The following is a 16,951-nucleotide window of genomic DNA, read 5'->3' as shown; positions in this document are numbered from 1 at the left end:
AGTGCCTTTATTTTTCTGAGTGTATAAAAAATGACCCTTTACAGAATGAAACTTTAAAAAATATGAATGTTCTCATGTTAGTGCTCATGTAGGTGCTGTCCACCTGTTTCCATTCCAATGCATCAACAGTCAGAAGAGAGGAGAATTATTCCTCTATAGTATGTGAGCATCTCTGAGGACAAAGCAACATGGTGAATTAGAAATGAAACAGAGTAACAGCGTTTACTCAGAACAATTGAATTCAGTGTTAGAGTTTATTTTATTTTAATGAGGAAAGAGAAGAACGTAAAACTAATTTATTCAAATGCTGTGGACAAAAGAAAATGAAATTCTTCCAGATTAGTGTAATGTGAGCTTTCTAAAGTCTGATATACATGAGCTGAATGTGGGATGGAGAAATACTCTGATCAACAGGATGAAGGACCTGATGACCACCTGCCTAAAGATCAATGAAACAAACTAAACCTCTCAGTCTCCTGATGAAGGTTTTCACTGGAAGATGAACATGAAGAGTTTCCTGTGACTGCAGCAGTTTAGTGGGACTACAGAGTTAGTAAGTCCACATGTAGTTGTTGTGTGGACGACTTCCAACCCCACTACTCTGTCTGCACCATAGAGCACAGAGGGACAATATCTATGGAATAAAGAGGATTGAACATGTGACACAGAATGAACAAGTCAACAAATGTGAGATGACTCTGAGGATCAGGAAGAACATTTCAGAGTTTGACAAACAGCTTCATCCCAACACTACACACGTCTCTGTCATCAGAGGAAGCAGCAAATCTACTTCTTATGTCGCTGCCAACTGTCTGATGCAGCTGTTCCGTTTCTGTGTCTAGTGCCACAACAGAACTTACAGCATCAACCTTTCAAAGCAGACGTATTGTGACAGTTTGTCAGAACCTCACATTACCAACCAAAGAAAAATCATGTGACCACCTCAAATGAAACTTTATTACATCACACTCATGTCAGAGAGGTGTTGTGCTGCTTTTTAATATTAGATATACTTCTAGTTCTGTTCATTCAGGGTTAAAAAGCCCATTTTACAGTGATCTGATTTCATAAGAGACTTTATTGAACAAAATACCAATAATAATACTGCCAGCAAGAAAACAGCATTATGTATTTCACCCATTCATGTGTGATACCAAGGATGTGATCAGCAGGTGTCACAGTTTGTTTTATGTGTCGAATGCGTCAAAACAATAAAGCATTTTCACCACTGTCAGTATCAAAGCTTCAGTTTCTCCACAACCAGCACAAACATCTTTTCATTGCTTTTATTTTTTATAAAAATGAGACAAACAGTGTTGTAGATTTTCTCTCAAGTCAACTCATCTCCATGTTTCATCTTTGAATCCTTGGCAGCTGCTTTCTGACCAAATGCTTCTTTCCTGTTTGAAGCAGGTCAAAGGCTGTGATGTCCCACATCATATATTCATGGAGTTAGGAGCAACAACACAACTCTGCTCCACACTAACCACACAAGTCGAGCGTCCACATCAGAGTGGTCATTATTCTCCTACTTCTACCGGAGGCATGATCACAGTCTGTGCATCCTGCCCATTCTTTTTCTCTTTCTTTGCTGTTAGTGCTGAAGTTCTAATTAGGAAAACACAAACACTCAGGGTGGACAGTATGGATGACTTGGTGCAAGAGTGAACACATTTTCTTCATCATCAACACAAACCTGACACCAACCTAAATGATTGTCAGTAATGAAAGAACCATCCAAATGTTTCTCTTAAGTCCAAGTATCAATGGTGCAGAGTGTGTGTGATGGTGAACAGAGGGAACTTTGATTTCAGCAGCTGATCTTCAGTCAGCAGAGTTTCTGTCCACAGGAGACACTCTCACACCTACACACTGCACAGAGACAACGAGGAACCAGGACAGAACCAGAACCCAAACCCAGGATACAGAGGTTCAGTGAATGTGGTGTTGAAGGTGTGGAGGTGGATCAGTTTGTCTGAGGAGACACTGTAGAAGGACAGAGAGCCAGCAGGACAGTCCACATACACTGCTACTCTGTGAGAGACAGAGGACGAGGAGATGGATGTTTGTTTGTTATTGTGGCTGACAGAGAAACCATGATCAGAGCAGATCAGACTCCAGGACTGATTGTTCCATCCAAACACACAGTCTTCACTGTTTCCTTTCCTTCTGATTCCTCTGTAACTCACTGATATATCAACTGTTTCTCTCCACTCGACCTCCCAGTAACAGCGACCAGTCAGAACATTTCTACACAGCAGCTGAGACCAGTTCTCAAATCTGTCTGGATGATCAGGATATGACTGATCCTCCAACACACGTGTCACCTTCCTGTTGTTGTCAGACAGTTGTAGGTTTCTGTTTACTGTGTTTGGGTCCAGTTCCAGTTCACAGGCATCTGATGGAGAGAACAAGACACAAACAGCTGCAGTTTATCATCTGTTGATTTATCAGCAACTTTACTGACAATGACTGAAAGTAAATCGTTCCAACTTCCATTTCATCTTCAACTGTGAAGAATGTTTGACTCCATTTCAAGTGAAATTCAACAATCCAGTTAGAACAAAAATCCACTTGAGCATTTTATGAAATGGATCAATGAAATCCACATCATACACACATTAGACACAGGTCAACTCTGGAACACCTGTGTTTTTTTCCACTTGAAGTCTATTTTTCTCCTCCTGGTGTTTAGTGAAGCTTCATCTTTAAACACAGGTGTTTCAATGTGTTTTAAAGCTGTTGCAAACTTTTTCCTGGTGTCTGTATTAGTGTTGTCAATAATATTGATTTATCAATACATGTCTATACTGAGAATTTGAAAAAGTTTCAATATCCACACACTGGTATATGTTGTATATATGTTTTGAATTTGTGGCCGAGCTGCCGTGTTGGATTGTACAGGTACCTAATAAAGTGGCCAGTGAGTGTCCATGTTCTCCAGTATCAATAAGCTGGTAGCAGCTGCACTCCCCCTCCTCTCTCTGACAGCCCTGCCCCCTCTCTTTCACTGTCTGAATAAAACTAATCTGTGGTGGGAAGCAACTTGACCTCTATGAGACACTTTCTCTAACAGAAATCTACCTGGGGAAACCAGGTTTCCCTAATCCCAGACCCCGATTTGGAAACCAGCTTTCTGGAACTGGAAAGGACCAAGCCTCAAGCAAAACTTCACTTTCTGTTGGCTGTTAATAAAATGTATTTCTTAGTTTTGTTGGATCACTGTGTTCACTTTGTTGTGTTGGTGGATTTGAAATTGATTGATTGAATTCTAACATCTTTCCAGCCACACTGACAAAAAACAGAAGCTAAATCCTGAATGAAACTCTGGAGAAATTCATCTTTGTTCTTCAGTCAAGAAAAGCTTCAAATCTAGTGGAACATGTGCAGCTGTGTTCTCAGGAATCAAACTTAAAACACACTCACACTTCCTCAGACCAGGTTTCAGTCTCTGTTGTCCACCATGATCCACCCTGGAGGAAGAGACAAAGTCAGAATCAGCTTCATCCACCTTCACTCATCTCCACCATTAAACATGAACCAGAGTTCCTCAGTTAGACAGAGACACAGAGAAACAGTGTGAGAGCTGATGCTGTCTGTCCATCTGTCCATACCTGAGAGTGTCCAGTCTCCAGTGTGGATCCTCCAGTCCAGCAGACAGCAGCTTCACTCCTGAGTCTCCTGGATGATTGTAGCTCAGGTCCAGCTCTCTCAGATGGGAGGGGTTGGAGCTCAGAGCTGAGGCCAGAGAAGCACAACCTTCCTCTGTGATCAGACAACCTGACAGACTACACACACACACACACACACACACACACACACACACACACACACACACACACACACACACACACACACACACACACACACACACACAGAGACTTTATTCATTTGCTGGAGACATAACCATAAACTAAATCTAGGCTATAAAATGTCATCATTCAAATTCATGCTCCACCTTTTTTACCAACTAAACAGCAACCTGTAGAAACTAGAATTAAGGTGGGTCATGGAACCAAGTCAGGTTGTGGACCTGCTCTTTGCCTTTGCAAGGATACTGGAGAGGTCAGAGGAGTTTGCTACACAAGTGAAAACATATTTTCCTGCTTATGATCTGCAGAATCTCATGTGTGTTATAGTAACTAATGTCCATCATTTGTTCCTTTCATTTCTGACAATAATACAATGACATTGGAGCCTTGTAGTTAGTCCGAAGTAAACGCTCTCCATTAGTTCATCTGTGTCCACTTCAATTATTGATATTTTATTGGTTGTGGGGATTATTCTCTTCAGACCAAACTCGTGGAGTCCAGCTGAATATAGTTGAGAAACTTTACTTTACAAACAAGTCAAGTTTCTGTGGGTAGAACAAAAACATTACCCAGCTGACAATCTGCTGAGTCAGCAAACCTCTTCATCACGATAGCTTATCAAATGACTGTTTACAAAAATCTGAATCCTGACCTGATAGTTTCCAGTCTGCAGTGATGTTGCTTCAGTCCAGCAAACAGCAGCTTCACTCCTGAATCCTGCAGGTCATTGTTACTCAGGTCCAGTTCTCTCAGAGTAGAGGACTGGGAGCTGAGAACTGAGGACAGAGCTTCACAGCTTCTCTCTGATAGGTTACAGCCACTCAGTCTAAAATAATCCAGTAAAACCAAAGAAACCAGTTACAAACATTAGTTTTCTGTCATGCCAACAACAATCCACTTAATCTGAAATAGTCTATGTGCACATACAGAGCTTTGTTGGAGGCTTTGACCACTGGCAGCAGCCTCAGAAGAGCCTCCTCTGAAGCAGAGTATTTCTTTAGGTCAAACACGTCCAGATCTTTTTCTGATGACAGTAAGATGAAGACCAGAGCTGACCACTGAGCAGGAGACAGTTTATCTGTGGAGAGACGTCCTGATCTCAGGGACTGTTGGATCTCCTCCACTAGAGAACCATCATTCAGTTCATTCAGACAGTGGAACAGGTTGATGCTTTTCTCTGCAGACAGATTCTCACTGATCTTCTTCTTGATGTACTGGACTGTTTCCTGACTGGTCTGTGATCCACTTCCTGTCTGGGTCAGCAGGCCTCGTAGGAGAGTCTGATTGGTCTGCAGTGAATGACCAAGGAGGAAGCGGAGGAACAAGTCCAGGTGTCCATTTGGACTCTGTAAGGCCTTGTCCACAGCACTCTGGTAGAGAAATTTTAGATCAGGTCTAAACAGTTTAGACCACAAAGATGTTGATTGTTGTTCTGACAGCAGATTGATTCCAGAGTTGATGAATGTCAGATGGACATGAAGAGCAGCCAGAAACTCCTGAACAGTCAGATGGACGAAGCAGAACACCTTGTCCTGGTACAGTCCTCTCTCCTCTTTAAAGATCTGTGTGAACACTCCTGAGTACACTGAGGCTGCTCTGATATCGATGCCACACTCTGTCAGGTCTGATTCATAGAAGATCAGGTTTCCTTTCTGCAGCTGCTCAAAAGCCAGTTTTCCCAGAGACTCAATCATCTTCCTGCTCTTTCTATTCCACTGTGGATCTGTCTCAGCTCCTCCATCATACTTGATGTTCTTCAGTTTGGACTGAACCACCAGGAAGTGGATGTACATCTCAGTCAGGGTCTTGGGCAGCTCTTCTCCTTCTCTTGTTTCCAACACATCCTCCAGAACTGTAGCGGTGATCCAGCAGAAGACTGGGATGTGGCACATGATGTGGAGGCTTCGTGATGTCTTGATGTGGGAGATGATTCTCTTGGCCTGCTCCTCATCTCTGAATCTCTTCCTGAAGTACTCCTCCTTCTGTGGGTCAGTGAACCCTCTGACCTCTGTCACCATGTCAACACACTCAGGAGGGATCTGATTGGCTGCTGCAGGTCGTGTGGTTATCCAGAGGCGAGCAGAGGGAAGCAGGTTCCCCCTGATGAGGTTTGTCAGCAGCACATCCACTGAGGTGGACTCTGTAACATCAGTCAGGATCTCATTGTTGTGGAAGTCCAGAGGAAGTCGACACTCATCCAGACCGTCAAAGATGAACACAACCTGGAACTCTTCAAACCTGCTGATTCCTGCTTCTTTGGTTTCAGGAAAGAAGTGATGAACAAGTTCCACCAAGCTGAACTTTTTCTCTTTCAGCACATTCAGCTCTCTGAAAGTCAATGGAAATGTGAACTGTATGTCCTGGTTGGCTTTGTCTTCAGCCCAGTCCAGAGTGAACTTCTGTGTTAAGACTGTTTTCCCAATGCCAGCCACTCCCTTTGTCATCACTCTTCTGATTGGTTCATCTCTTCCAGGTGAGGCTTTAAAGATGTCTTCTTGTCTGATGGTTGTTTCTGGTCTGTCTGGTTTCCTGGATGCTGTTTCAATCTGTCTGACCTCATGTTCATCATTGACCTCTCCAGTCCCTCCCTCTGTGATGTAGAGCTCTGTGTAGATCTGATTCAGAAGGGTTGGGTTTCCTGCTTTAGCGATGCCCTCAAACACACACTGGAACTTCTTCTTCAGGTTAGACTTGAGTTCACTTCCACACACTGCAGCATCAATTCCTGAATGAACAAAGAAAAAAATAAATCAGTGAGTGGATCCTTCAGAAAATCAGAGAATCTAAACATTTAAGTGTCTGTAGAGTTTTTCTTCCTCCATCAGTTTTATCATCAGTGGAGGACAAACAGCCTCTGATCTGATACAGATGTGTGCATCATATTTACAGCAGAGTTTGGAAATGGAAACCTCTCTCCTGCTGTTTCCATTTCCTCTTTCCATCATGTTAAATCTGTTCAAATCCTCTTACTGCTCTGCAGACAGTCAGCCAGCTCCTCCTGCTTCATTCTCCTCAGGAAGTTCACTGTGATCTTCACAAATGACTCTCTGCTGCTCCTCCTCTGCTCTTCATCCTCCTCATCCTCCCTCTGACTCTCTGAGCACTCTGGGTAATCTGGTCTCAGGACCCTCTGGATCTCCTTCAGCTGGTTCTTCACAAAAGTGACAATGTTGTCCTCCAGCAGCTGGAACAGAATGAGAAGTGAACATTTCATTGAAACTGGTAGAAGACAACATGTGATTCATCTGTCAGTCTGAAGACCTGCTGGTCTGAACACAGCAGCATGGACTCTGTTAGGACCTGAATGGCTGTTGAACATTCAGTCTGGGTTTTATGTAGTTCATAGTCAAAGTGTGATTGGACATGTACAGACCATAAATATGGAGTCCAGGTCTGGTTGATGCTGCTGGGCAAACTGATCACTGTGAACCTCTGAGCTCTGCTGCTCAACTCTGGGGAGAAAATAGAAACTTTCAGGAAATGTAATGACTTATAAATAAAGTGAGTAAAAAGTAAGTGTTCATGTGGACACCTGGTGGACACCTTCACTTCAGGACAAATGGGAAACATTGAGTAAAAGTTGCAGTACAGTGGCTGAATGTGGAAGGTGAAGAAGGTGCAGGACTTTAAGTACTTAGGGTCAACGGTTCAGAGCAACAGAGAGTGTGGAAACAGGTGAAGAGGCGAGTGAAAAGTGTCAGGTGTGTTGTGTGATAAAAGAGTATCAGTGAGAATCAAAGTAAAGGTGTTCAAGACGGTGGTGAGACCAGAGATGTTGTTCGGCTTAGAGACAGTGGCACTAAAGAAAAGACAGGAGGCAGAGCTGGAGGTAGCAGAGCTTAAGATGTTGAGGTTCTCTTTGGGAGTGACGAGGGAGGACAGGATCAGGAATGAGGACATCAGAGGGACAGATCATGTTAGATGTGTTGGAGATAAAGTCAGAGAGGCCAGATTGAGGTGGTTTGGCGACTCCTGAAAGGGAACAGCAGAAAGGAAAAGAAGAAGATGTTATGTGACACAAACAAGGCACTGGATAAAGTGTAAGTATTCAGTTCACTGAAGCAAACATGTACATTGTCTGAAGCTCTGGAATAAGAAATGGTTCCTCTTATCAGACAAATTAGAAAATAAAGCTCAGTTTTTATTTCTTACCTTTGACCAGGAGCTTGTGCATCTTTAAAGTCAATAATTTGACCCATAGACCAGTCACTCTTCATAGAGACCCAGCTGGGTTCAGCAGAGTCTGGTCTCTGCTTCTTCATCCTGATCCAAACAAACAAGAGACAAATGAAAAGTAGTTGGAAGCTGAAAGCAGATGAATTGTGAGCAGACTGTCAGCAGCTGAAATGTTAGAAGCAGATAGAAAGTCAGTAAGAAGACAGTGGATGAGGAACGTTCTCCTGTTCATCAACATGGAATCTGATGAAAGACGCTGTCTCATCTTAGTTGCTTAGTTGACTAATCAGTGGTTGGCTCTTTGTTAACTAAGACAGTTAGTAGTTGATGATTAGTTCTTCTAAGCTGTTACTGAGGAGCTGAGTGGCAGATGTGACAGTGAGTGGGAATAATGATGGTGGACTGATTTGACATGGACAAGAGTCATGGACAGTTAGAGATCCTCATCTCACCTCTGGTCTTTGGTCTGGCTCTCATGTCCCCCACACAGAGTGGTTTTAGAGGGAGGGACTCCCTCCTCTCTGTCCTCACACTGATTCATAGCAGAGTCCACACCTGCTGGGAGAGCTGAGCTCAGTCTTTACAACAAGGTCTCATGACAGGACACATTAGTTGTCTTTCCTCAGTCTAACATGTCACAGATACAGTAGAAAACACTGAAGCAGCTGCTCTTTCCATCACACCCACTGAGCAGGTCCATCTAAAGACTTTGCAGCCTCTGGGACAGTCCACACATGGACTGTGCTAAAGAGCTTTCAGTCAAACTTAGTCTGTCTCAGTGTTGGAAGATGGTTGTGTTTTGGATAAAATGCAGCTCAGCCAGTTTGATCCAAGCTGTCCGACCAGTTCTGACACTCTGATCTCAGATTACAATCAAACTGCTGTTGGTTCTACCTGAGAACCACTGACAGTAAAACCTGCAAATCCTTCTCAATCCACTCTCCTTTAACTCAGAGAGAAACTCTGAAGAATCAAAATGTGAAGGATTCAACAGATCTTAGGAAACAGAGCATCATCATCCAGAAACATTTCTACTGTCCAGTCAAACAGTGATACAACACAATGTGATCCCAGTGATCCTGTTCATCACACATTTACACATTTCTCTGGTAGGATTCTCACCTGCTGAACTCACTTCAGGTCCACTTCCAGACACTTTCCACCTTCATGTGTAGAGAAGAAGCTGCTCATTGTCCCTCCTCAGTCCTGGTGTCTGTGAGCATTTGTTCTGAGGACGCCGTCACATCCTCATAACTTCAGATTCCAAGTCTAAAAAACATCCGGGTGATGTCAAAACCAGTGGAACCTGTTTCAGAAACCCAGTGTCAGATGATGGAGTTCTACTACCTGTCCACTAGATGGTGCTGACTGACCAGAGAAACTCCAGGACAGTAACATCCTCAGGAAATGGAAAATGGTGGAGATCCACCACTGATCCTGCTCTACAAACACATTTCAATTGGACCTGAATGATGTGGAGTCTGTGTCACGTGAGCTGCTCACTACTGAAAATGTCTCTGTGTTCCTGTTTGATCCCCTCTGTCATCTCTCAGCTCAACTCTGGGAGGAAAAGCTGACATGAACACAGAAACCTATTCAGGGCTAGTTATACAGACTACTTTCATTGAAGGTCAAGGAATGTGATTCAATTTACATTCAGCAATTCAACAGCAAAAGAAGTCAAACAATTAGCAGAGTTTGTCTCTGCTTCATATCCTCCCACACTTTAGATGATCACGGTCTCATCAGAGGACTCGCTAAACTCAGTCATCTTAGTTCCTACTGGCTGGACCCCATCAACAGTTTGACTAATGTAGGGGGGGAATTTCCTAAAGGACAAATGGACAGAGAAGTCAAGGAGACAGTTGAGTTATATTGAGATCTACCAGAAATTCCTAATTGACATAAAGACTCATATTATTCATAGTAATTTCACATGTGATTTGATATGACTTTGACTTTGTTTTTGATGTTAGTATAGTTTTTACTGTTTGATTACAGGCCTCATGCAGTGAGGTGCTGTTCACCTGCTCCTCCACCCAAATGTGTAATGAGCAAATCACAGGCCAGCAACTCAATGCATTAATGCTAAAGTTCAAAGTGAGCATCAAACAGGGAGGAAAGGTGTTTGAAGTGTATTCAGAGTATTTCAGAAACTGTTGATTCAGGGGGATTTTCTCAATCAACAATCTCTAGGGTTCACAGAGAACAGTCTAAAAAAAGAGAAAATAGCCAGTGAGCAGCTGTTCTCTGGGTGCAGAAGGTGCTTTAACAAAAGTAACTCAGCTTAGTCGTAGGTCACATGACAGGGCTGCTTTAACATTTTACACCTATCAAAAATCCATATTATTATTATTATTATTATTATTATACTTCTCCCTTCCACTAAAAGTCATTTCAACTCTAGCCCTCATCATGGTGGCATCATTTAGATTTTTATATGTAAACACTCATATATTATATAAAAAGAAAACTATCATTGTTTAAATAAGTATTAAAGACAGAAAATGTTTTCACAGTGTTTTTTTTTATTATTTAAAGCAAAAATGAGATCTTAACTAACAAACAGTGACAGTGACAATAAAAAAAATCATTTTCAACAATACAATTACAAACAGTGCCATTACTTTTCCTTGAAACTCTCTATTGCATATTCAGCTTATTACTTCTTATGCTGTAACAGGCCTTTACATATTTGCAGCATGTGTACAATTGTCCAAAAATGTTAATCTGAGAAAGAACTGTTCAAACTATTCTTTAATATTTCAGCTATGTTCAATCATTAGTTTTACAGCCTCATAATGCATTTTGAAATGGTTAAATTTCTAAAGAACGATTTGAAGAACCCTTAAATCAAGGTTCTTTGTGGAACCAAAAATGGTTTGTGGTGAACATGGTTACTACAGTAAGGAAGTATGTGTGTGCCGTTGTCACTGCTAGTAGCAGGCTTGTTTGGATGTCATTTATTTTCTTACGTGTGTCGATAGTCGTTCCCATGGCGACAAACAGTGGCACTTCTGGAGCATCCAATATTGAAGCCAAAGTGTGTCAATATGATGCTCAAAGGAAGTCAAACAGTGGCTCAACTTGATGCCTCAGGAATCTATGGGAATTAGTCACATGAGTCAACTTTTACATTTCCTTCTAGGACAGGCAAGAACGGCTGTACACATGAGCAGGGGGAGGAACGTGGACGAGTACATAGAGCTTGATATAAATGTGTATTTGTAAAAATGGTGAAGTCCAGATTTATGGATTCCAGTTTTTACAAGGCTCATTAAAACAGAAGGTTGTGAGGGAGTGTTGGGCTTTTTTTTTTGGTCATGCACTGATGTAAATATGTGATTTTCTACTAGTTGGCAAAAAGCACTATTATATGTTTGTACAGTGTATTTTGTGGTAAATAATAATGTAAAAAATTCTCTCTCTCTCTGTCATGTTATCCTCTGTCGACTGCTCCCTCAGGAAATCAGGTTGCCAGGGAAGCAGGCAATTGCCTGGCAACCAAATGTCCCTGGGACCATCATTGAACAGGTTTTAGGACACCTGAGTTAGTTAACAGTTAAGCCTGTTAGTGAGCACTGATCTTGGGTCTGTGTGTGCAGGTTGGTGAGGAAGAGGCAAAAGGAGCAGGTGGTGATGAAGAAGAGTCAGTTCTCAGGGTTCAGACCCAGTCTGGTGTTTTACAGGTGAGTCTGGTTTTATTTTGGACCATTAAACTTATAAAACCTGAACATCTGGAAAAGCAGGAAACATTCTTCTGGTTTGTTAATAAAGTGCATATAGTTTTATTTTGACCTAAAACATAAAGTTATGTATATTTTGTGTTATTATTTTTTTAAATGTCTTCCTGTTCCATATGTTGAGAAATGTTGCCTTACGTTCCTGCTTCAAGATGTTTTGTCCAATAAACAAAGTCCAGTCAAACAAGCTGTGAGTTTTCCCTTTCAGGTTCAAAGCTGCTGTTGGTTTTTGTCCTTCTCTTGACCATTGGTGGCTGTATGGCCCAAGAATTGCCAGGTCAGTTCTGATCTGGTTTTAACAACACAAAAACTGAAACACCAACCACGTTAGATGTTTGACTGTTGCTGAGATTAGTGGAACTGGACAGTGATGTGGTTGGACAACTGAGCAGCTCTAGTCTATGATTGGACACTGCCATGTGTCTTTCCTCCCAGGTTTATTTTACACACATGTAGTCTGTGGTGTATCAGTCCCAGTCTAGTCCACTTTGCTGCTCACAGTGACACACAGCTGCCCTGAAGTGTGGGTGAACTTCCTTTATTTAGCAGCCAGGTTTGTCATTTTCAGCCTCGGATTGGTTGGTGTGTGTCCCACTGGTCCATCCAGGGAAAGGGGGAGCGGGACAGGTAGGTAGTGACTAGGTAGGAGATCCAGACCCATCAGGAGCTGGTTATGCGTGGCAGTAAAACTAGACACACAATCAAAGGCAGGGAAAACACTGCAAGACAGGTTCACCTACAATGAAATCCAAAAGGACTGTAACAGTCCACCTTCCCATCTGGTGTTTTCAGACTTCCATCCCTGCAGTCACCTCACTCCCCTCCAAGATTCACCTGCTCACCTGTCGGCTCTTTCTCCACCTGTCTACACAAAATCTAGTAGCTCTGTCAACAATAACCATTACAGATTCATCCTTATGTCAGTGTTTAACTGTCCACCTGTTTCCATTCCAATGCATCAACAGTCAGAAGAGAGGAGAATTATTCCTCTATAGCATGTGAGCATCTCTGAGGACAAAGCAACATGGTGAATTAGAAATACAGCAGAAACTCTACCTAAAACATTTTAGCCAGTGAAAACAAAGACTGAAGTGGCTCCGATGGAAATTTACCACATTGTTCTGTGTAACGGAAAAACGCAAAAGTGACTTTTTATTTCAACCTCAGGAGAGAAAGGAGCTTAAACGTCATTTATCTCCATAGTGTAAAATAAAAAAACACCTGATTACCGGCTTTGTCATCCAGTACAGACAATGATAGGATCCCAGTGAAGCCCAGTTGTTTTAAGCTCTCGTCATGATTGTCTGACTTTTTTGGTCAAATTGTGATGTTATTATAAAAAATTAAGAGAAAAAAACACCTAAACTAATAGGAATTGTGATCTTTACAACTTTCTTTTAAAAGTTTTTCATTTTCTTATTCCTGTGGCCGGTGTTTTCTACTGACTGCAGATGGATCTAAGAGGCTCAATATTGTTTCATCTCACTGCCTGATTATTTGTCAAAAGAGATAAATTTTCTGTTTTAATCAGTAAAAAAGAAAATGACGTGCAAATCTCCAAATTTGTTTTGTATAATGTTTCTCAGCTATAAGTTTTTTTCATGCACGGTGAACTTTAACAATGGAAAACTGGATAAAATAAATTTATTTTTCAGATCAATGAAGCAAGAAATCATCAGTGGAAGCAGTTAGTGTTTCTCTAACACATCCAGTATTTTTCATCAGTAAATTGAATTTGTGTCCATTTTCCTTGTTGACCACAACATGCTGCATACGACCATGTTGTAGTGTGTGACTGTGTTGTCGCCCAGAACCTGTAGAACATGTCTTTTAAACCTCATTATATAAACGTTAAAGTGAGCTTGACTTTGTTTGAATATTTCATATTCTTTTAAGAGCATTTGCAGTTTTTGATCAGTGACTCTGCTCAGACTCCAGCAGCATTTAGTGTCTTCCTGCTCTGATTCCTGCTTTTTAAAGCCACTGCACATGTTCAGTAGTGTTTCTCTCTCTGAGCCCAGTCACTGTCTGTTAGACTTTTCACTCCCAATCAGCACATTTGTCAACAGGTTTCCTCACATCACTTTCAGCTTTGTCTCTGAGGAAAAGACTGAACTGTGACCAGAGCTTTGAACCATGTTTCAATCCTAACTCATGTTCAATCACACAGTGACTTTTACTTTGTTACACGTGATTCCACATCTGGAGGCTGTGTCACATCTGTCACTGTTCTACATTTTAACACCTACTATTTCCTAACAATGACTAATGGCAGTGTAATAAACATAAAAACTGTCTCATGTTACTGTCAGCGCTGATCCATCCACCCATTCCCACTGACATCCTCCTGAAGTATATTGAGTCATTAAATCAATCCAAGACTCCTCATTTATATTCAGCTCAGTGACAAATTCCTAATAATTAAGAAGAGATAATCATTTCACCATTTATATTTCAGTTTTTCTTCCTGTTGTGAGTAAAATCTGTTAAATCTGTTACATTTCTTTTTCTCTGTGTCGCACATCCACCAACTATTGTCACAGTTTACACAACTTTAACCATTTACAACTAAAGAGAAGCCTCCATTTTGAGGGCTTTGACCCCTATATATTCAGATTGTGAAGAAGTTCTAAAACACTGTACACTGGTCACACACACAGTAACAAACACTCACCTGTTCCTCTTTGCTGTTGATGATCACCAGATGTTCACCTCTGTTCTGCTCTCAGACCAAGTTTTCTTTTTAGTGAATTTAAAGTAACAACTGGATCCAAATCTCTTCCATTCTTCACAACATTCTGATCAAACAAGAGTTTTAAAGTTAGATTCATGTCAGTCAAATGCACTTTCACTTTCTAGTTTGCTGTCACTCTTGTCTGCCACTTCTGACCTTCAGGTTCATTGTTCTCTGACTATATTTCTGTATTTTTAAATGATTGTGTCCAAACTAACCACAGAGGAAAACAGTTTAAAATATGAAGTAAAGGCACATTTTTTTACTATTACATAAAACTATACTTTCAAACTTCCCTCACCTAGTTTTGAGCTGCTGTTTCTTTACTTCATCCTGTAGATGACTGTTGATGACCAACAAGTCTGTAGAGAAACAATCAGTAAAACAAAGAAAGACAGAAATGTTGCTGCAGGAGGATTTTTGGAGGATTTTCTCACCTGTAATTTAACCCTGAATCTGCTTCACCTCATTCTGTGACTGACTGGATCTGTTGCTCATGTTGTTAAATCTGGTTTGTAGCTGCTCACTGAAGATTCTGAGCTGTTCTTTTTCTACTGGAACTGAAACACAACAAAACAAGTCACGTTTGTTTAATCTGATAATCAGTCAGCCTCTGAGAATGCTCAGAAAAAACCTCCTCACCACCACCACCTATTCATTTAGTCTTCATGGCAAACAGATGGAGCAGCCTGATGCTGCCTGATTCATGCAGGAGTCTGTGCAGATGCTGTATGTCTTCCATGCATGTTCTCAGCTGAATGTCTCTCACCGTGATGACATAATGAAATCAGACCCCACCCTTGTTGCCACCTCTAAACCACCACCTCAAAAGCCTGTTACAATGCTGTGTGGATCCACAAGGTGGAGCAGTGATTAGTGTTAGGATGGTGGAGGAGTGCGTGATGATCTGAACTTTGTCAAACCCTCAGTGATCTGCACCTCTTTCTTTTTCTGGCAGTGATCTGCATTGGGAACATTGACGCTACAAGAATCCAGTGAATTTGTGTTTGACATGACTCATAAATATGTTTCTCTAATCTCATTGTTCATTAATTCTCTTTTTCTTTCACTTGATGAGCTGATCACATCATTTAGCTGCACAACATTCAAACCCTTAATTCTGGGAAGGGACATCTGAGCCTTCAGGGTTATTTTATTTGATACAAGCTCTGACATAATGCAAAACTGAAAAAGAACAATTTTTAGCATCAACACATCACTGCTATTGTAAAAGCTATTGCAGCCATGAAACACTGCACTACACTCAACATCACAAAAAGAATATAAAGTTTGTTATTTTGTAGCTGACAGAACAAACCTAACAGAGGTTGGTAACAATGACTTTACTTCCACAGCTACAGCACCACAATACTACAGCAGCTTTTACCAGTAAAATGTGCATTGAATGAAAAGTGTAACACAGTAAACACATCTTTGAAAAGGTTGTGACTCTTCAATCTCTACACACCAACACAGCCTGACACACACTTACCATTGACTAAACCTCAAACTACACATGGTCTGAATCTATAAGAGAGGAAATTAAAACACTACATTCAAATTGTGCGTTGTACTCTACATTTAAGTAATGTTTAATTTTTGAGCACTTGTCCAGATCAGACATCATAAAGTCCTTAACAATAAAAATAAAAAAGATACAAGTTTAAAATTAAAGAACATATAAAACAATAAGCAGACAGTCACTGCTCAAACACAAGTCGAATGTACAGTAAGTAGTTGTTGACAATTGTGCAACAACGTTGAAGCATTGTGTTGGTGTTTTAGTGACAGTTCTCCATGAGAAACTAATTACATCCACTGTTCTAAATCAGAAATAAGCATTTGTGAAAATGTGGAAGCAATGAAAGGGTTTTATGTGCAACAATTTATAAATTCATGATATACAATATTTACAATATTGTTCGCTGTTTTTCAGGGATGATTGCATTTATCAGGGAGCATCAGTATAGGGTGGTGTTCCCCAAGGTTCCGTGAGGGGTCCTCTGTCTTTAAACTTTATGTGATGCTGGTGCCAGAACTCTGTGTTAAGTATATTCATTCTTCCTAACAATCTAATTTAATTACAGCAGGACTTTAACTAGTGAATGTCATCATTTCATTGTAGCTATTTTAACAATTATTGGTGTAATAATATTTTAAGTTGATAAACTTTTTGAACATTGAAAAAGTCAGTGATCAGTCACTGATGTTGAAGTTTGTTCATGAAACTAAAGTCAGAGTTTCCTGCTGGAAACTTTTTGTCTTCAGTACTGAAACCTGTCTGTTGCCATGGTTCAGCAGTGATGCCTGTCTGTTGCCATGGTTACTGAGCTCAGAGAGGGAAGTGAAACACTGAAGACCAGTTTGATCTAATCTAAGGAAAAGACCAACAGAACCAGCAGCTACACCCTGAGAAATCTGTGACCTGTGAGGCCAAACAGAGATCCCAGACTCTGGTCTGAGAGTCACTGGGAAGAGACCAGTGT

At 41.0% G+C, this 16,951-nt stretch overlaps 1 protein-coding gene and 1 long non-coding RNA gene across 3 annotated transcripts; both read right to left on the bottom strand.

Moving 5' to 3' along the window:
• Positions 1-1,060: 1,060 nt before the first annotated feature.
• LOC137099407 (NLR family CARD domain-containing protein 3-like) lies at positions 1,061-7,041 on the bottom strand. Its single transcript, XM_067476220.1, has 6 exons — positions 6,783-7,041; positions 4,740-6,537; positions 4,465-4,638; positions 3,615-3,788; positions 3,427-3,473; positions 1,061-2,398 (listed from the first exon to the last, which is right to left on the bottom strand). Exons 1-6 carry the CDS (start codon positions 7,024-7,026, stop codon positions 1,866-1,868), a joined length of 2,970 nt encoding a protein of 989 aa, XP_067332321.1. The 5' UTR covers positions 7,027-7,041; the 3' UTR covers positions 1,061-1,865.
• A 3,467-nt stretch (positions 7,042-10,508) lies between these two features.
• LOC137099676 (uncharacterized) lies at positions 10,509-15,212 on the bottom strand. Of its 2 annotated transcripts, XR_010910781.1 has the most exons (5): positions 15,108-15,212; positions 14,903-15,025; positions 14,767-14,827; positions 14,406-14,529; positions 10,509-12,420 (listed from the first exon to the last, which is right to left on the bottom strand). It is a non-coding gene; the product is annotated as an uncharacterized lncRNA (long non-coding RNA). The 2 variants fall into 2 exon arrangements; XR_010910780.1 differs by having other exon boundaries at positions 14,903-15,212.
• Between the last annotated feature and the right edge of the window lie 1,739 nt (positions 15,213-16,951).

The sequence above is a fragment of the Channa argus genome, chromosome 1 (genome assembly GCF_033026475.1).
Source record: "Channa argus isolate prfri chromosome 1, Channa argus male v1.0, whole genome shotgun sequence".
NCBI classification, from domain to species: domain Eukaryota; kingdom Metazoa; phylum Chordata; class Actinopteri; order Anabantiformes; family Channidae; genus Channa; species Channa argus.
Note: the sequence above shows the minus strand (reverse complement) of the source record. Positions and strands in the feature narration are given on the sequence as shown.